Below are 21,022 nucleotides of genomic sequence, written 5' to 3'. Positions count from 1 at the left end.
TAAGGTTATGCGTTTGGGGAAAGGCTTTGGAAATCCGAAGCACAAAAGGGACTTGTGAGTTCTAATTCAGGATTCTCTTAAGGTTAATAAGCAGGTTCAGTTGGCAGTTAGAATGGCAAATATGATGTTAACATTCATTTTAGAGGGTGAGGTACAAGAGAAGAGATGTACAACAGAGGTTGTATCAAGCTTTGGTCAGACTGCATTTGAATTATTGCGAGCAGTTTTGGGCCATATATCTAAAGGTGGATGTGCTGGCATTGGAGGGGGTCCAGAGCACATTTGCAGGAATGATCCCAGGGATGAAGGGCTTGTCACATATTTGAGGATTCTGGATCTGTACTTGGAGCTTAGAAGGATGAGGGAGGAATTTGATTGAAATTGACAGAATACTGAAAGATCTGAATAAAGCAGAAGTGGAAAGATATTTCACCTAGAAGGAGAGACGAGGACCTGGGGGGGACAGCCTAAAAGTGAAAGGTGACCCCCTACAGCTGAGGTAAGGACAAATTTCTTCAGTCAGAGGGTAATGAATAGGTAGAACTCATTGCCACAGAAGGCTTTGGAGGCCAAGTCATTGAGTGTATTTAGAACAGAGAAAGACAAGTTCTCGATTAGTAAGGGGATCAAGGGTTAGAGGGAGAAGGCAAGAAAATGAGACTAGGAAACATCAGCCACGTTTGAATGGTGGAGCAGATTCGTTGGGTCCAGTGGCCTAATTCTGCTCTGATGTCTTATGCTCTTATACAATAGTCATAGGCTCCTAGGCTTTGTATATCTGAGACAAAAACAGAAGTTGTTAGAAAAGCTCAGCACGTCTGGCAATATCTGTGTTGAGAAATCAGAATTAACATTTCAGGTTCAGTGACCCTTCCTCAGAACTCTGATTTCTCTTCACAGATGCTGTCAGACCTGCTGAGCTCTTCCAGCAACTTCTGTTTTTGTCTCCGATTTTCAGCATCCACAGTTCTTTTGGTTTCTATTTTGCATGTTTGGATATCAGCTTGAAATGATAGTCGAACAGCAAAATATTATACACTATTACAAAATGTTTACACTTAGATTTGAAGATAACATTGATGCATATTAACATTTTAATGTCTGAAAGATCAACATTTCAATAGGAATAATTCAAAAATCCATCTGGAATCTACTTACAGAAGATTTTGTGGAAGTGAAAAAGTGATGGTGCTTCAGGGGCAACATTGTACAAATGTGTTTTCAATGCCCCACTTACTAGCAGAGTATATGAAAGGTCAGTGATGTTAATTCCCACTATAGCAAAGGAAAATCTGTAAGTGAGAGTGTAAATCAAATGTAAGAACAACTAAGATTTGAATATTCTTATGCATATTTAAAAGTATTATAAATTATCAGCATTGGATTGTGTTAAAAAATCTTGGTAGAGAGACTATTTACACACAAAATGTTGTTTGAATGCTCATCAATTAGCTGGAAGAACTATGCCATAAAGCACAAAGAAAGCAAAATTTAATGTATTAAATAACAAAACAAGCACTGCTAACTTAATGACAGTTTTTCAAGACTTGGAGATCTCCATCTCCTTCTTCTTGATTCCAATCAACTTTTCCCATGTACATTCACTGAAACATTTATCGAGGGTTCACTTACAACTTTTAGAATTAAACCAAGTCTAGCATAGGTCTCCAGAATTCACCATGATTCCTCCTCAGGGGGACAATCTATACATTTAAGTGGTTCGCCAACTTTTCTTTTTACAAAAACTTCTTTGCTCAAGATTAGGCCAAACTTGGGAACACCCCTAGGTGGGTAACTGCCACTATACTGATTGTACTGAATTTGGGCAGACAGAAGAACTGTTTGCAGTGCCTTGAATTTTTTTCTCTCCCTGTCCTGCACTTCTCAAACTGAACTGCTTCTTTTCTGTGAAAAGCACCATTTTAAATTAAATACAAAAAGGGCACCTTTCTGTGTATAACTGATCTCCATAATATCTTGTATATGCCATATAGCTAATAATCTGAAAAGGGAACAAATTATCTTATACCTCTTTAACTGTTTGGTTCTACAGATGGTATGAATAATTTATATTTTATGGAGTTAATGGCCCATTTACTAGACTTGCTGATGCTATTGAGAAATATGCTCATACCCAACTGTTCATCTTTGATCCATTTGAGAGGTGAATTGGTCATTAATAAAGGCTATTAATAAGTATGAATTCCTTTAATTAGGAACTTGGCACTGCCAAATGGAAAACTCAGTTTGCCACTCAACAGATGCATAAAAGATGCAGCGAGATGTTCCTGATATCAATGTAGGCCTCACTGGATTTCCTGCCTGATTCTATAACAAAGCCCTTAAAGTTTTATTTTGTCTTTGAACTATAAATCTAAAATGAGGAAAATGGACTGCTTTATAAAACAGAGGAAGTCCAAGGAGTTGTCTGCAGCTTTGGATAAACAAGTGGGGTGAACTGATGAATGTGAAACAATGTTAGTCGCTGGAGACAATGAGTCCAGACAAATTGGCACCATTTGTAACAAAGTGTGTAGCTGGATGAACACAGCAGGCCAAGCAGCATCTTAGGAGCACAAAAGCTGACGTTTTGGGCCTAGACCATTCATCAGAGAGGGGGATGGGGAGAGGGTTCTGAAATAAATGGGGGTTGGGGGGGGGAGCGGACTGAAGATGGATAGAGGAGAAGATAGGTGGAGAGGAGAGTATAGGTGGGGAGGGGATAGGTCAGTCCGGGGAGGACGGACAGGTCAGGGAGGCGGGACGAGGTTGGTAGGTGGGAAACGGAGGTGCGGCTTGAGGTGGGGGGAGGGGATAGGTGAGAGGAAGAACAGGTTAGGGAGGCGGGGACGAGCTGGGCTGGTTTAGTGATGCAGTGATCGAGAACGCCCTTGCCCGTGTCTCCCGCATTTCCCGCAACACATCCCTCACACCTCGCCCCCATAATAACCGCCCTAAGAGAATCCCCCTCGTCCTCGCATACCACCCCACCAACCTTTGGATACAACACATCATCCTCCGACACTTCCGCCATCTACAATCCGACTCAACCACCCAAGCCATTTTTCCATCCCCACCCTTGTCTGCCTTCTGGAGAGACCACTCTCTCCGTGACTCCCCTCCCTTATCAGCTCCACACTCCCCTCCAGCCCCACCACACCCGGCACCTTCCCTTGCAACTGCAGGAAGTGTTACACTTGCCCCCCACACCTCCTCCCTCACCCCCATCCCAGGCTCCAAGATGACTTTCCATATTAAGCAGATGTTCACCTGCACATCTGCCAATGTTGTATACTGTTTCCACTGTACCCGGTATGGCTTCCTCTACATTGGGGAAACCAAGCGGAGGCTTGGAGACCACTTTGCAGAGCACCTCTGCTCGGTTTGCAATAAACAACTGCACCTCACAGTTGCGAACCATTTTAACTCCCCCTCCCATTCCTCAGATGACATGTCCATCATGGGCATCCTGCAGTGCCACAACGATGCCACCTGAAGGTTGCAGGTACAGCAACTCATATTCCGCTTGGGAACCCTGCAGCCCAATGGTATCAATGTGGACTTCACAAGCTTCAAAATCTCCCCCTCCCCCACTGCATCCCAAAACCAGCCCAGTTCGTCCCCTCCCTCCACTGCATCACAAAACCAGCCCAACTCGTCCCCACCTCTCTAACTTGTTCTTCCTCTCACCTATCCCCTCTTCCCACCTCACGCCGCACCTCCATTTCCCACCTACCAACCTCATCCCGCCTCCTTGACCTGTCCGACCTCCCCGGACTGATCTATTCCCTCCCTCCCTCCCCACCCATACTCTCCCCTCCACCTATCTTCTCCTCTATCCATCTTCGGTCCGCCTCCCCCTCTCTCCCTATTTATTTCAGAATCCTCTCCCCATCCCCTTTTTCTGATGAAGAGTCTGGGCCCGAAACGTCAGCTTTTGTGCTCCTGAGATGCTGCTTGGCCTGTTGTGTTCATCCAGCTACACACTTTGTTATCTTGGATTCTCCAGCATTTGCAGTTCCCATTATCTCTTGGCACCATTTGTGATGGGTTCAGGAGAGCTCAGCAACAACCCCCTGATTGGTCAGGTTACAGTTTAACACAGACTGCATGGGGGTGGTGAAACAGACAAATAAAAGGAGACCTGCCCAAATTAGCTGCAGCAATCTTTTGCTCTCTCCTTCCTCTGTTGGTCTGTCTAAAGACTCCATAGCCCTTGATCCCCTCGACAATCAAGAACTTATTTTTCTCAGTCTTAAATATACTGAAAGACCTGGCCTCCACAGCCTTCTGTGGCAGTGAATTCCATAAATTCACCACTCTCTGGCTGAAGACATTTCTCCTTTTACTCTAAGGCTATGCCCTCGGGTCTTAGCCTCTCCTACCAATGGAAAGATCTTCCCAACATTCACTCCATCCATGCCATTCAGTATTCTAAGTTTCAATTAGATCCCTCTCATCCTTCCAAACTCCAATGAGTATAGTCCCAGAGTCCTCAAACGTTCCTTATACATTAAGCTTTTCATTCCTGGGATCATTTTCACAAACTTCCTCTGAATCCGCTCCAGGACAAGGATATCTTTCCTGAGATATGGGGCCCAAAACTGCACACAGTACTCCAAATGTGGCGTGACCAGAGCCATATAGAGCCTCAGAAGTACATCCCTGCTTTTATATTCAAGTCCTCTCAAGATAAATGCCAACATTGCATTTGCCTTCCTGACTACTGATTCAGCATGCAAGTTTATCTTGACAGAATCCTTGAGTAGAACTCCCAAGTCTCTTTGCACTTCAGACTCTTGAATTTTCTCCCCATTTAGAAAATAGTCCATGCTTTAACTCTTCTTACCAAAGTGCATGACCTCACACTTTTCCACGTTGTAGTCCATCTGTCATTTCTTTAGCGATTCTCAAACTGTCAAAATCTTTCTTTAGCACCTGCACGTCCTCAATAATACCTATCTTTCCACCGTCTGCAAGCTCAGCCAGAATGCCCTTGGTTCCTTCATCTAGATCATTAATGTATAAAGTGGAAAGCTGTGGTCCCAACACTGACCCTGTGGAACATCTCTGGACACTGGCTGCCATCCTGAGAAAGACCCTTTTATCCCCACACTCTGCCTTCTGCCAGAAAGCCAATCTTCTATCCATGCTATTCTTACTATTGATTTAATTTAATTTCTTACTAATAAAGGCAACCCTACCCCCTCTGCCTACCTGCCTACATTTTCGATAAGATGTATATCCTTGAATATTCAGCTCCCAATCCTGATCCCTTTGCAGCCATATCTCCATGACGCCCATCACGTCAGATCTGCCAATTTCGATTTGCACCACATATTCATTTGCTTACTTTCTTATACTGCACGCATTCAGATATTGAGAATCTGAAATTTGGGTCCAGGCACAAGATGGCTTCTCGGTGCAAGTTAGCAACAAAATGGCTTCCAGGCTGGGAACTGTAAATTCTGCTAGAGCTGCTCTGTTAGCCTGGGAACTCTGAGTTCTGCTAGAACTGCATAAATAAAGCAGTAATGATAAGATAATACAGTACTAACCATTCTAGCTGACCTTTGGTAGCAAATGTTATGGCGTTGTATGGCGAGACAAAAAGTAACCTCAGCATTGTGACAGAAGTTGTTTGCCAGTTAATACTATTGGATTATGTAACTGTCAATGAAGCCATATCAGGTATTGATTGTAATTGTTTGAATACACTATGCGATCACGCCATGTACCCTGCTTTAAGAAAAGTATAAAAGTGTCTTTGTATTAAATTATGTGCGCAGCTCGTCCAAGAAGTACGGAAGTGCTCAACTTCTGCGATTCTGGATGATCTGTACCCGGCTGATTGAAGAAAATAAAGAGCAAAGTTTCAAGGAGCCAGACCGACTGTGAGTATTCATTGACTGAGCATGGAATCGAGAGACCCCACTGGGGGTCTAGACTTAGAATATAACACCTTCAGTCCTGTATTAACCGTCCCTCTTCTCATCGTCACTCGTTTATCCAGTGAGCTTGAAGTTTGATTACTAACCCTTTCCAAATATTCTGTCCTATTTATGTCTGTGCTGGACACTTTAAAAACCTGTCCACAGTTCTCCTTTCTGTAATTTTTTTCGTATTTTTCTATGCAGTTGACCCCTACGGATGTTAACTTGCTGCTTTGTTTCCTATTGGGAGCACAGGAAAGATAGTGACACTTGCAGTTGTGGAACTCAAGGCCATGATCACAGACCATACTTCAGCACTGCTTTTAAACCCAGGATAAGGCACTGACCCAGGATACTTGGGTCCAAGATGGCCAGAGTTTATGGCATAGCCTCTTGCAGCTGTCAACAAGAGAAAGGACAGCTCTCCTCTCCACCGAACAGCATCTTCACGTTCCTGTCTGTGAAGATTCTCTTTCTGGGCAACCTTATTAGTGGTAATGTTAGAGCACTACACTGACATGAAGCTCCTGGCTTGCAGCAGTAGAAATGGTGGGTAGCTAACACTAGTTGCATGATGAATACTGCAAGTTCCAGACAGTGCTGGGTGCGTCCTCTCCTTTTGTCATGCAATTGTATGAGAATAGTATTGAAGAGCCTAATGCGATAATTAACAAGGTGAAAAGCAGAAGATTATGCGAGATACGGTGGACCAGGCACCGTGAATCTTGCTCAACAAAACACAACGAAAATGGGATTGATAAACTCAGTCTTTTCGAAAATAAAAATCATGGTAATAGTTTGCAAACAATAAGCTCATGTTAATACTTATCAATTGACTTTTCATACTTTATTGTTAAATGGGGAAGTAATGATTTTTCATCCTTCCTTTCTGCTGTCACCATGCTCAAAAACAAAATTTATTCAAAACTGGGCACCCATTACAGGATGTTCCCAGCATGGTTTGATTGCAAATTGTTTGCTTAAAAGCAAATCCACCTTTGACAATAAATAAATTAAAAATGGTGTATTTTCACTGAGAAATACATATCATCCTCAATGAATGATATATCCCGAGTTTTTTTTAAAGCCGAAGTTTTAGCAACGATGCATGCCATAATTTATTATTTGGCTTGTTAATCTTTTTTCCTACGAGCAAATACTCACCCAATTGCCTGATCATTTTTTTTCTTTTCCCATTCCTTTGCATTCATTTTGCTGTTTGAAAAAGAAATTAAAACAGCTTAATTTTCACAATCCAAAATGGGTTTGCTCATTCAAAATCAACTTGTGCTATATTAATTACTTTAAATACATGGCAAGCAATTAAAATAACAGTGTGGAGCTGGATGAACACGGCAGGCCAAGCAGCATCTCAGGAGCACAAAAGCTGACGTTTCGGGCCTAGACCCTTCATCAGAGAGCAATTAAAATTTTAGTCACAAACAACTGCACATATTCAAAACTGAATATATTGTCTAGGTCCTGAGTGTATGTCAAGGCTACCTGTATCAGACATGGAGCACATCAGGCCTGAAAGTTGGCGCATTTTATTTTGCTCTGACCTATTCGTTTATTGCTTCTTGATCAGTAAGTTCGTGTGAAAATCATTTCCCAACATAAATAGTGAGAGATTAAAATTAAACAATGAGATGGATGGAAATTAGGAATAAAGCAACTGATGAAATATTTAGCAGCTCCATCAATTCTAAAAGGAAAATGGCTGATTAAGGTTTTGTATAGAAATCTTAGGACTGAAGAGGGAAAGAAGGCAGTTTGCTTTATAGGACTGATCTACACGAAGAGGGAAGAAATTTACGTGGTTATATGCCTCATGAAACTTCTTTTAATTTTAAATTTATTTTTGGTCTACTCCTGCTTCTATTCTTTGTGTTCTGTTTCTTACCATTTTCTTCATTCCCTACTGAATTTTTGGCCACCCAAAACTGGGTCAGGTAGGATACAACATTTTAAAAAAATCATGAAATGCGATCACACCTCAGTCAATTTTGGGTTTAACAAAGGCAGAAGAGAGGGTTGGCAGCCAACCTGCTCCAAGAAGATGCACTGACCAGTTAAATATTACAGAGGAGCTGGGAGCTTGAAATGCAACTTCTCTCATAGGCTTAATCCTGGTCAGCAAGGTTTACTAGGTCTTATAATGCCCAGTAGCAGAAAGGAAGTGAGACAGCTTTGGGAGAAAAGGCAAGTGTCTTTATAGCACTACATGCTGGCCAGGACAACCAGGCAGGTGTCTTTCAAGCTGATGATGAGAAGTACTGTTACTGAGAAATTCTTAATAGTCCACATCTGTCTGGCATGTTCTGAACATCTTCTGGTTTTACATAATCATAGAATCCATACTGTGCAGAAGCAGGCCACTTGGCCCACTGAGTTCAAATTGACCCTCTGAAGAACTTCTCACCCACACTCATCAAATTAAGTAAATGGTCTTTTTTAAATCTAGAAGTCTGATACTTAAACAACGTATTATTAATAGTTTGCTGGCCAGTCCATAAGGTTGAAACCAATATGGCTGGATTGATTGTTATAAGCTACAAATCCAGTTTGAAGGGTCTAGGCCTGAAACATCAGCTTTTGTGCTCCTAAGATGCTGCTTGGCCTGCTGTGTTCATCCAGCTCCACACTTTGTTATCTCAGATAATCCTGAAAATCAGTTTCCTGACAAACAGTGGGTGTCGCTAACATTCTCTAAACTGCACGGCTATTGAAGTTCTGCATATGATGATCGGCATGCCAATATGTTGACTTGCAGTTCTGCTGCTGTGCACAAACACTGGAGGAAAATATTACAGGAAACATAGGTAATCGTTGAAGTGCCAGTAGCAACTTGTACTATCTTAAATCATTCATTTGTTGTATATTCAGATAAAAGCAAAATGTGCATGTGTAGATACAACAAGGTGCAGAGCTGGATGAACACAGCAGGCCAAGCAGCATCATAGGAGCAGGAAGGCTGTTGATTCGGGCCTAGACCCTTCTTCAGAAAATTATCTAGGTTGATTTGTAGATTTTGGAGAGTGGCAGTTGGTTTCTACACTTGTATGTAAAAGGGAAAAAGTGGGGCTATCCAATTACAGGGGCAGGTAGGGTGGGGTGCTGTGTGGAATCAACACAGATATGGAAGCAAAGTAACAAAGTGTTGGGGCTGGATGAACACAGCTGGCCAAGCAGCATCTCAGGAGCACAAAAGCTGACGTTTCTGGCCTAGACCTTTCATCAGAGTTGTCAGTTCGGGGCACAAACATTCCTGGTCCTCCTACTACTAGCAGCAGTACTGGAACAGCATTTTCTGTTTCATCCAGTTGTTCCCCACTGCCTACAACTGTCAGTTTTTCTGAAGCCTGACCAACATTAAACCTGGAATAGAGACAGAATATCTGAGTAATGCAGCTTCTTTGAAATATTTTATGGATCAGCATCCTGCCAAAAAGCAGATTAGCTTTCTGCCCTCCAAGCTCTCTGTTACAAGTAGTTGGTATCAGGTTTCATTTCTTTTATTTTTAATGTGCACCTGCCTTCTTCTATCTATGGAAATTCCCCAATTCTGTTACTTCTAGTGGTTGTATTTTCTTAAATATGCTTAACTCCCAATGGCTTCTGTTCAATGTTTCCTAATTGCACATTTTAAAAATATCTGCATGGCATAAAGTCTAATATCTGTATCTAATCAGACAAAGTACAGGAATATAAATGTTTTGGACATTAAATAGAGACTTATAGGGGCAGCAAATTATCAGAAAATTTTTAGTACAGTTGCTTCAGCACAAAGAAATCTGCAAGGTAATTGTATATAAAGGTGAACTTTACAGTTGTGCTTATGGTAGGAGGAAATAAAAAAAATCTACCCACCTTGAGCAATGTGAAATATTTACCATACTACCCAGGCATAGAAGTGATGTTACACTTTGTCAGCAATCTAAAGATCCACCATGTCCATTAACCAGTTATAAAAAGTTTAAAGCTTATAGTAAAACCTCCACTCAAACACAGGAAGAATTTCAGTCCATAAACGCTTTTAAACTCTTATTTAGCATCAGTGGGAACGGAATTTTGCACAACCAAAAATAATCAGTATGTTAGACAAGAGTATCAATGTTTAATTAATACCTTTGAATTTTTTTTGGGTTAACAGAGGAATAATGAGGGGAATGCTGTTTATGTAGTGTTAATGGACTTCATAAAATCTCATACTACCACCCTGCGAGCAAAGTTACAGCCTACTGAATAAAAGGGGACAGTAGCATGCATGCAAAGTTGGTTCTGACAGAAAACAGTAGTGATTAATGGATACTTGTCAGATTGGAAGATAGTTTATAGTATTGATCACCAGGGATCAGTATTACAAGCCCTATTCTTTGATACTTATAAATGACATCGACCTTAGCATACATTGTACTTAGACTTGCAGAAGGCATTTGATAAGGTGCCACATCAAAGGTTATTGCTGAAATAAAAGCTTAGGTTGTAGGGACCTATATAATGGCACGGATAGAAGATTACCTCACTGGCAGGAAGAACACAGTGCCTGGAATGAGTGGATTGATGTACGAGGAAAGATTAGGCCTATATCCTCTGTAGTTCAGCGGATATATTAAAGGTGACTTAATTAAAACAAAGAAGATCCTGAGGGGAATAGACTGGGATCTTGAAGCTATGTTTCCTCTTGAGGGAGAATCCAAAACTAGGGTTCCTTGGCCATTTAAAAAAAAGAGATGAGGAAACTATATTTCTCTCAGAGTTGAATGTCTTTGGAATTCCTTTCCTCAAAAGGCAGTGGATGCAAAATACTTAAATATGTTAAGGTAGTAGGAGGCAAATTATTGATTATTAGGGGACAAAAGATTATCTGGAATATGTAGGAATGTGGAATTGAGGCTAAAATCAGATCTGCCAATGATTTTATTGAATGGTGGAATGTGCTCAAAGAGCCAAATTTTGTGCTATTACCTGTCAGACCTTCAAAATTTGCAAAAGGTATAAAACCCAGAAGTATTGTCAACTGTGATGATACTGTATCATTTCTAAAGGATGTAGACAGGTTCAGGAAATGACTGATAAGTAACCATGATATTTAAAGCAGAGAAGTGTATAATGACTTATTTTGGCAGACACCCAGGTGGCTTGTGATATTTACCAATAATGATCAGTGAGCGAGTTTTGAGAAGATTTGTAGCTCAGGTTGAGTTTCTGGATGTGAGATTGCTCGCTGAGCTGGAAGGTTAGTTTTCGGATGTTTCGTCACTATTTCAGGTAACATCATCAGTGAGCCTCCAGTGAAGTGCTGGCGTTACGTCCCGCTTTCTATTTGTCTGTTTAGGTTTCCTTGGGTTTGTGATGTCATTTCCTGTTCTTTTTCTCAAAGGATGGTAGATTGGCTCCAAATCAATGTGGTTGTTGATGGAGTTCCGGTTGGAATGCCATGCTTCTAGAAATTCTCACGCGTGTCTCTGTTTGGCTTGTCCAAGGATGGATGTGTTGTCCCAATCAAAGTGGTGTCCTTCCTCATTTGTATGTAAGGATACTAGTGATAGTGGGTCATGTCTTTTTGTCTGTATAGGGTCTTTTAAGTTCATTAGCTGCTGTTTTAGTGTGTTGGTGGGTTTGTGGGCTACCATGATGCCAAGAGGTCTGAGTAGTCTGGCAGTCATTTCGGAAATGACTGGCAGACTACTCAGACCTCTTGACATCATGGTAGCCCACAAACTCACCAACACACTAAAACAGCAGCTAATGAACTTAAAAGACCCTATACAGACAACAAGCAAAACGAACGTCATCTACAAAATACCTTGCAAGAACTGTGACAAACACTACATTGGACAAACAGGCAGAAAGCTAGCCACCAGGATACATGAACATCAACTAGCCACAAAAAGAAGCCGTATGGTGACAGTACACATGTACAACCGGCATGTGCCAGTAGTTGATGTCCTGATCTTCCTTGGAAGGTACGTGAAGGTGGAAGGGGACCTAACCGACATCATGGACCCCTTTGGCATCTGGACCAGTAAGAGGCAGGTCAGGGTGACACTGAGGACGGGCGCAGATGGTAACATCGTACACCCACTGTCCAGCTTCGCGATCAGCGGGAGCAAGGGCTACCTGACCTACGCAGGGCAACCCAAAGTCTGCCATGCCTGTGGTAGGTCAGGTCACGTGGTGGCCGACTGCAAAACCACCATCTGCAGGAACTAAAGGGAGGAGGGACACCTTGCAAAGGATTGCCCACAAGAGAAAAGCTGCAACATTTGAGGGGCAGCGGGCCACCTCTATAGGGCATGCCCGTGGCGGGGGACCACCTACGCCCAGGTCGCCGGCAGGGGCAATGCGGGGCAAGCCCCGCCCCCCCCCCCCCCCCCCCCCGGAGGAGAGGAAGGCACCAGGCCCCTGCAAGGATCCCCCTAGTGTGCAGGAGGGCCCAGCCCCGCAGGACGGACCCGAGACCAGCAAAGTGCCTCTGCCGACTCCGCTCCCCACCCCCTCCCCGACAAACCGGAGTCGATGGAGGAGGCGACAGGTGACCCAGGGGAGTGGACGACGGTCCGGAAGGCGAGGAGGAAGGCGTGGCAGAGGGCCCCAGCACCGCAACCATCAGGTGGGAAGAGGCAGCTACAGGGAGGCTATAAGAGATCCTCTGACGAGGGGGATTCGGAGGAGGCCCGCCCAAAGCCGAAGCTGAAGATTTCCAGGGAGAACGAAAGCAGCACCCCAATCCAAGGTGACGGGAGGTGTCCTGAGGCTCCCTCCGACACTGAGCCACGTGACGCTGGGGCCCTGGAGGGCCCCCCAGAACCTTCAGACGGGAAGCAGCAAACAGTGTGTCCCCACCCTGACCCAGAGCCGGACTCTCCTGCCCCCATACCCCCGACGGGGGGATGCCACCCAGAAGGCAGCACAGACTGTTTCCTGAGCCAGGAGAGCGTCCAGCAGTTCGCCCGGGCAATGGGCATGAAGGAGGGGCTGGACCTTGGATTCGGGGAGGGTACTGCAGTCACTGCTCACTATGGGGGTACGAGTTGTGAACATTAATGTGCGCAGCATCAAGTCCAGCGCAAGATGCGTGTCCACGTTGGCCTACCTGACCACCGTCAAGGCAGACCTCCTGTTTCTGCAGGAGTGCGAGATACCGCACCTCAGCAGGTATGGGAAATGGTTGGGCGCCTGGACCTGTGGGCCTACGATTTAGTCAGGGGTTAACGACTGTCGGTCCTCGGGCCTGGCTATTCTGCTGCGAGGGCGCAACTTCACCATCTCTCAAGTTCAGGAGGTGGTGGAGGGGTGCCTCCTAGTGGTTGATGTCGCCTACAGGAACGCTCCCCTGAGGTTGATCAACGTGTATGTCCCAGCGGTACGGAGTGAGCGGTTGGACGTCCTGTAGCGGCTTCCACCCCTGCTGGCTATGTCCAGGCTGGTCATCCTAGGCGGAGACTTCAACTGCATCATCGATGCAGATGGAAGATCCGGTGTGGGGACAGCGGGTGGGGGGAGTAAACTGGACGTCACGTCCAGATTTCTGATGGGCACGGTGAAGGACGCCAAGTTGCTCGATGTCTTCAGCGCCCCTGCAGACAGAGCGCAGCAGAGATACACCTGTTCGCAGCCAGACGGGTCTATCTGCTCAAGGATAGACTTTCTGCTTGTTTCACAGACGTTCTCGGTCAGGTCCACCGGCGTTGAGCCGGTGTTCTTCTCTGACCACTGCCTCCTGCTGGCCAACTGTCACTTACAGGACAACCAGCAGGCCGGCAAGGGGACGTGGAAGCTCAACATGACTCTGTTGACCCCAGAGAACGTCCAGGAGCTCAAGAGGGAGTACGCCGGTTGGAGAACCGTGAAACCCCTCTTTGAGTCTTCGGGCGACTGGTGGGAGACGGTGAAGGAGAACATCAAGAGGTTCTTTGTCCTCAAGGGTGTTCGGAAGGCGAGAGAGAGGCAGGGAAAGCTGTCGTGACTCCAGAAAAGGATGCAGAACCTGCTCCTTCTGCAGTCAATGGGGGTTGATGTCACAGAGGACCTCCGCGAGGTGAGGGGCCAGCAAGCCTCGCTCTTCGCCGCGGAGGCCTCCAGGATAATCTTCCGGTCCAGGGTCCGCTCCGTGGAGTAGGACGAGACGTGCTTGCGTTTCTTCTTTCAGAAGGTGCACAAAGAGAGCTCTGTGCCTAGCCAGCTGAAGTAGGATGACGGCTCGGTGACGTCGTCTCGGCCTGACATTTTGAGGATCAGCAGATCCTTCTATGCTGGACTGTACGACGCGAAGCCCACGGACAGCACGGCCTCCGAGTCATCCCTGTTGTCTATCACGGAGGTCTTAGATGACGGCACGCGGGAGTGGCTGGACTGGCCGATATCCCTGGACGAGCTGACCAGAGCCCTCAAGTCCTTTGAGAGAAATAAGACTCCCAGGAGCGATGGCTTACTGGTCGAGCTGTATTCCGCTCTGTGGGACCTGGTCAGCCAGGACCTGCTGGAGGTGTACGATAGTGCACTTTGGGCAGGGGAAATGTGCAAGTTCATGAGGAAGGGCATCATCACCCTCATTTACAAGAGGAAGGGGGAGAGGGAAGAAATTAAGAATTGGCGTCCCATTTCATTATTGAACGTGGACTACAAAATCCTCGCCAAGGCCATAGCCAACCGGGTCAGGTCTGTCCTGGAGTCGGTGATTCACCCTGACCAAACCTGTGCTGTGGCGGGCAGGAAGATCGCTGAGAGCCTCGCGCTCATCAGGGATACGATCGCCTACGTGCAGGACAGGACGGTGGACGCCTGCCTCGTCAGCCTGGACCAGGAGAAGGCCTTCGACAGGGTCTCTCATGCTTACATGAGGGATGACCTCTCCAAATTGGGGTCGGGGAGGGCATACGCAATTGGATCCGGCTGCTCTACACCAACATCGTTAGCGCAGTCTCGATCAACGGGTGGGAATCAGACAGTTTTCCCGTCAGATGTGGAGTCAGGCAGGGCTGCCCGCTCTCTCCTGCCTTGTTCATGTGCTGTATGGAGCCCCTCGACGCATCCATCAGGAAGGACGTGAGCTTGAAGGGCGTGACTATCCCAGGCAGCGGAGGCCTGCAGGTCGAGACCTCCCTGTACATGGACGACATCACTGTCTTCTGCACCGATCGCCGGTCGGTGAGTAGGCTGTTGGACATCTGCGGCCAGTTTGCACTGGCCTCGGGTGTCAAAGTCAATAGCGGTAAGAGCGTGGCCATGTTCTTCGGGAACTGGGACGACTGCTTCTTCATCCCCTTCACCGTCAGGATAGACTACCTGAAGGTGCTGGGTGTTTGGTTCAGTGGATCTGGGGCGTGCACTAAGACTTGGGAGGAGCTTATCACCAAACTGAAGCAGAAGCTGGGCAGGTGGACGCTCCGGTCCCTCTCCATCGCGGGTAAAACCTGGTTGTCACGTGCGAGGGGCTTTCGGTACTGTTGTATGTGGTGCAGGCCTGACCTATTCCCTGGACCTGCACCGCTGCGGTTACCCGGGCCATCTTCCACTTCATTTGGGGGTCGAGGATGGGCCGGGTCTGCAGGGATACCATGTACAAAGACCTGGGGAACGGGGGAAAGGGTGTACTGAACGCCACCCTCGCCCTGATGGCTATCTTTGTGTGCGGCTGCATCAAGCTGTGCATAGATCCTTAGTACGCAAACACCAACTGTCACTACTTACTGAGGTTCTACCTGTCCCCGGTGTTGCGAAGGAGGGGCCTGGCCTTGTTGCTGCGGAACGCTCTGAGTAGTTGGACCGTCCCGTACCACCTGTCCTTCGTGGAGAAATTTTTGAAAGGAAACACCTTTGACCACAGGGCCATGAGGCAGTGGTCAGCACGTAGTATCCTCAAGACCCTTCGGGAAATGGAGAGGGTGGATCCCGTCATGTGGTTCCCCATGCAGACTGCCAAAGTCATTTGGCAGAATGCCTCATCGCCAGAACTTTCAAACAAGCACAAGGACATTGCTTGGCTGGCCATGAGAGGGGCTCTGCCAGTGAGATCCTTTATGCATGCCTGGAATCTCTGTGCCACCGCACGCTGGGCTCGAGGTGGTTGCGGGGGGTGGGAGACGAGACTGTTGATCACCTCCTTCTGGAGTGCGGCTATACGCAAGAGGTCTGGAGGGGGATGCAGTGGTACTTGTCGAGGTTTGTCCCGAGCAGCTCCGTGACACAGGACTCCGTGCTCTACTGGTTGTTTCGCGGGTCGCACACCGAGACCAACAGCAACTGTGCCTGGAGGACCATCAATGCGGTGAAAGATGCTCTTTGGTCTGCCTGCAACTTGCTGGTCTTCTAGCTGAAAGAACTGACCCCGACCGAGTGTTGCAGACTGGCACACTCCAAGGTCCAGGACTACGTGCTGAGGGACGCACTAAAGCTTGGGGCAGCTGCCGCAAAGGCGCGGTGGGGAAAGACCACTGTATGAAACCCCTCGTCCAGAATAGAAAAAAGGGCCCTATCTGGTAAGTGGGCCCAGTTGGCACCTTCCCCAACCGGTCAGGGGGTCAACGGGGACTGTGCGGGGAGACAACTGCCGGGGTATTTTTTTCTTTGTTTTTGTTTTCTTTTCTTCTTTTGTTTTGTTTTATCCTTTAGTTGGTGTACGTACCCCCCGGGTAACCCGGAGCAGCTTGCGTGACTGGGTAGGTGTATAAATGTTTTATTATTTTGTACATTCTACGAATAAAGTATATTTTTTCAAATAAAAAAAAGTGACGAAATGTCTGAAAACTAGCCTTCCAGCTCAGTGAGCAAACTCACATCCAATGATCAGTGAATACATTGCTGGACAGCACTATGCAATGTCAATGTCACATCTACACCATATGCCAGCACCTTATGCAGCTGATGTAGTGAATGTGCTCCAACCAACTGGACCACGTGTCAAAGATTAAGGGAATAAACACTCAGTCAAGTCCACACGGGCTGTCATCATTTAATGGTGTTCCAGTCAGTGAAGACATCATCCAATGTCATTGCAGGAATTTGAACACACAGTCAGATTCTTGGGATGTTTAGGATTGATTTCCACATCAATACTGTCTGGAATCAGGGCCTAGTCAGTCCTGTAGATCCAGAGCAACCAAGCAATCTAGGATCAGTGGCAAGTCAGTATAATTGCTGCATGGATATCAGTCAAAGGTATGATGATTCAGCAGTTGGACATGGTAGTCTTTCAAGTCAGTCAGGAGGGCGTGCCATGGTCAGTTCTGGGGGTCTGTTGACTGAATGGGAGTTACCAAGTCCACTGCCATGTGTGCAAGTTGGAGAATCTCAAATGTGGAAAAAATGGGGATAGGAGGCAATATGCTGCGATGCAGAGGGGATGATAATTGTCAGGGGTTGGGGGGAACCTCCACACAGATGGAAAACGAAAGAGCAATGGAGGGCACTTTTAAATTACGAGACGGGGGTGAATGTATGGAGAAGACATCAACAATCACCATCATCCTGGCTTCGATGGTAGGATAGGGCATTGTGATGTTTAGCATGTTTGAGCTGTAGGCCTGTGGTTCAAAAGGTAAAGTGGAGACATGATCACTTAAATGGAAGAGTTGCTTGGGAACATGTAGAAGTTTATACCTGATGCAGTTGATTTGGGATGCAAGGAAGAAAGGAATATGAAGGATTTGGGAGACGGTCATTTAGATTGATTCTCAGGCTTTGCCTATCATTCTAAAGCACTACATCTGTATCTGTTGTCTTCTTCCCTCATCAAAATTGTAAATGCACAATGGAAATGCAAAGCAGCTGCCACCTCACCTGGAGTGGGCAGAGTAACTTTTTCTTTACTGAGAGGGCGAGCGCGCTCTATTTGTGAGTGATGAGAAACATTTCAAGGGGCAACTGCATTCATCAAGTGCACAGTACAGGTTAATGACATCAGTAATCACAGAATTCGGCATGTGAACTACATGCAGTGGCCAATTATGCCAAATACAAATCCTGGCCCAATCAATCCTGATCATGTTATTGATCATTACAAACTGATCGTAGTCATCCCTGTGAAGCAGAAGAGATCACAGGAAGTGTCACCTGTGGTCAACAATAATAAAGACAATCCAAGGCCTCAAAGGCTGCATATGGCATGATGCTCTCAACTTTAACCAAATATTTGACAATGTTTATGAATATGCTGTCTTTTCTCAGGTGATGTTGGGGTGGGGCTCAAATGATTCTATCACATTTACCGTATTTACATTGACATGGCTTGGGCTGCATGCATTGGAACAAGGTATATTGATGTCAAACGTCCATGTCTAGGCATCCCATGGCCCTCCTTGTTGGAATCCTCAATGTCCCACTGTTTTGTGGACTATGGCAAGCTATCAGTTCTGACAGATTCAAATGCTAACTGCTCACATTACTAAGAAGCTGCTTTGTTGCTGATATACCCCACTTAGGCTCAATGAAACCATCATTAATGGATCTAGCCACAGCATGGATTGTCATCACTGTAACTGCTGCACAATGAAAGTACTGACAAATTGAGGAGAAATGAATGGATCATCAAGCCCAGGACTGGCAGCAACCTCCAGCAGCTGCCAAACAACCTCCACATGAAGGTGCAAATGAAAGTTCCCTCAGGATGTCAAGGTATTGGAGGTCCAGTATCTATCATTTTCAATGTTATTTCTTCCACATGAGGAACGCAGAATATTGCTACTGAATGAGGACAGGAACAATGACATTTGTTGGAGCAGGACTTGGGATCAGAAAGGGTTGGTGGCTGACAAAGTGAGAGCTGTATTAAATTCTTAATGCAACTGAGGATCTCTGTGGGATTTTTAAATCTGCAAACTATGAATTTATGAAGGTGTTTGTTCAAGACCACACTGCTTCATCTCCCTCCCCATGGCAGGTCAGTGCTGCAGCCTGGATAGGTGGCTTTGCCAACATAGTTGGGATTACCCCATGGTATTGTGTCAAGAGCACCATATCGGAATGCGGCTGACTTCATCAAGAGAAAAAGGATTCCATCTAGTCAATGTCCAAGTCATTAAGTAATCATCAGTAGCACATTTTAGATGTCTGCATTATGCCCTAGAAGCTGTCATGATGTCTGTATCAATGAGAATGCTCAGGTTGCTGCTTCATTTCAAAGCCTGAGTGCCTGATAAAGATGGCTGCTGGGAAACAAGATCTACCCTCTACAACCATGACTGATGATTCTGTTGTATAACCCTTGACTGAATCAGGGCATGGATACAGTGCAGCCCATTCTTCCATGAGGGCCATGGTGAAGCAGAGTCAGGTCTTCTGAAGATGATGTTCCAATGCTTGGAATAGGTTGGGGACACAGTGCTATGCACATTTGATTGAGGGAAAGACGCAAGATGATGGTTGCTGAAGTACTTGAACAGCAGGAGCAGTCTTACGAAGAGGGAAAAAATGTAAGAGGAAGACATTGAGCAAGAAGAAATCACTTTAACCATGATAGAGTGGTGCAGGATCAGGCTCAATAAGGCAGGTAGGATTTCTGCTTCCATAGACGTGATAGGGGAATGGTATTTGGTGCAAGTTAGGACACAGGAAGCAGAGGTTTGGACACCTCAAATTTGAGAGATAAGAATATTGGAGAGCAACCAAAAGTGCAATGGAACAGCTGAGTATAGAAGTAACAAAGTCATGAATAGGAGTTTATAATGAAACAAAATTTTAAACGACACCAAGGTGGTTCAGTTACTTTAAGGCAGCTTGGACTACATTTGATATGAGAATTTATCAATTATGTTTTGCAAAAATATGCAATGAATTTAATATCAGTAAACTAAAATTCTATGAGTCTGCACCTGAAACAGGAGAATCATGACTGTATTTCAAATTTAATTACCATGTACTTCAAAAGGGTACAATCTTAGTTTGCCTCCACACAGTTTAGGATGAGTATTTTAATAGATTTAATGATTAAAAATTATTTTAGAATGAATTAGCTTAGTCATTTTATGGCTGTGAATTGTAGCCAATGTAACTGTTCACATAAAATTCATAAAATGATCAAATGGTATCAGATGATTTATCCACTCTAAAAAAAGCCGAGTCTATTTTTAGCTACTTTGTAATGAAATATAAATGTATGGTGATTGGTGATTTTTAGTTCTGAGATACTGGCAATAATTAAAGAGTTAAATAGCTATTACGCTCAAATTATTTTCTTGCCATGGAGATGCTGATAATGAGGAATTCATACTTATTATAGTTAGATTCCTTTCCGTTATTACATACAAAATAGGTTTTTCAACACTAATGTCTGTCCACTCTATGATTATGAAACAATACGAACTAATGCAAAGCAAAATACACATGAGTAACAAAGAAAATGACAGAAGTACCTCACATCTTCTTTGGTTTGTTCCCTAAAATAAAAGAATGATAATGAAAATAATATGACAATGAATATGATATTGTTACAATACGTGGACCAGCAATGAAGAAAAGGATAGGAGAAAACACACAAATATACCACAATTGCCAAGTAATTGAACTCATTTCAAGTACAATTTCCATAAGACCATAAGACATAGGAATGGAAGTAAGGCCATTCGACCCATCGAGTCCACTCTGCCATTTAATCATGGCTGATGGGCATTTCAACTCCACTTCCCTGCACTCTCCCCGTAGCCCTTGACTCCTTGTGAGATCAAGAATTTATCAATCTCTGCCTTGAAGACATTTAATGTCCCGGCCTCCACTGCACTCCGTGGCAATGAATTCCAGAGGCCCACCACTCTCTGGCTGAAGAAATGTCTCCTCATTTCTGTTTTAAATTTACCCTCTCTAATTCTAAGGCTGTGCCCACGGGTCCTAGTCTCCCCGCCTAACAGAAACAACTTCCCAGCGTCCACCCTTTCTAAGCCATACATTATCTTGTACGTTTCTATTTGATCTCCCCTCAATTTTCTAAACTCTAATGAATACAATCCCAGGATCCTTCGGCATTCACCATATGTTAAACCTACCATTCCAGGGATCATCCGTGTGAATCACCACTGGACACGCTCCAGCGCCAGTATGTCCTTCCTGAGATGTGGGGCCCAAAACTGGACACAATATTCTAAATGGGGCCT

At 45.2% G+C, this 21,022-nt stretch overlaps 1 protein-coding gene across 3 annotated transcripts in view; it reads right to left on the bottom strand.

Moving 5' to 3' along the window:
* elmod1 (ELMO/CED-12 domain containing 1) overlaps positions 1 to 21,022 on the bottom strand; it is a 68,208-nt gene that overhangs the window by 9,962 nt on the left and 37,224 nt on the right. For 2 of the 3 annotated variants that reach the window (XM_048532740.2, XM_048532739.2), the window contains 3 exons: positions 20,288 to 20,311; positions 7,098 to 7,148; positions 1,159 to 1,292 (listed from right to left, as the gene is read on the bottom strand). In XM_048532740.2, coding sequence (XP_048388697.1) covers positions 1,159 to 1,292; positions 7,098 to 7,148; positions 20,288 to 20,311 — 209 coding nt within the window. The remainder of the gene's footprint in view (positions 1 to 1,158; positions 1,293 to 7,097; positions 7,149 to 20,287; positions 20,312 to 21,022) is intronic. The other variant, XM_059646633.1, reaches the window with a different exon arrangement.

Source organism: Stegostoma tigrinum, chromosome 6, assembly GCF_030684315.1.
Source record: "Stegostoma tigrinum isolate sSteTig4 chromosome 6, sSteTig4.hap1, whole genome shotgun sequence".
Classification (NCBI taxonomy): Eukaryota; Metazoa; Chordata; class Chondrichthyes; order Orectolobiformes; family Stegostomatidae; genus Stegostoma; species Stegostoma tigrinum.
This window is presented reverse-complemented; position numbering and strand designations above follow the sequence as displayed.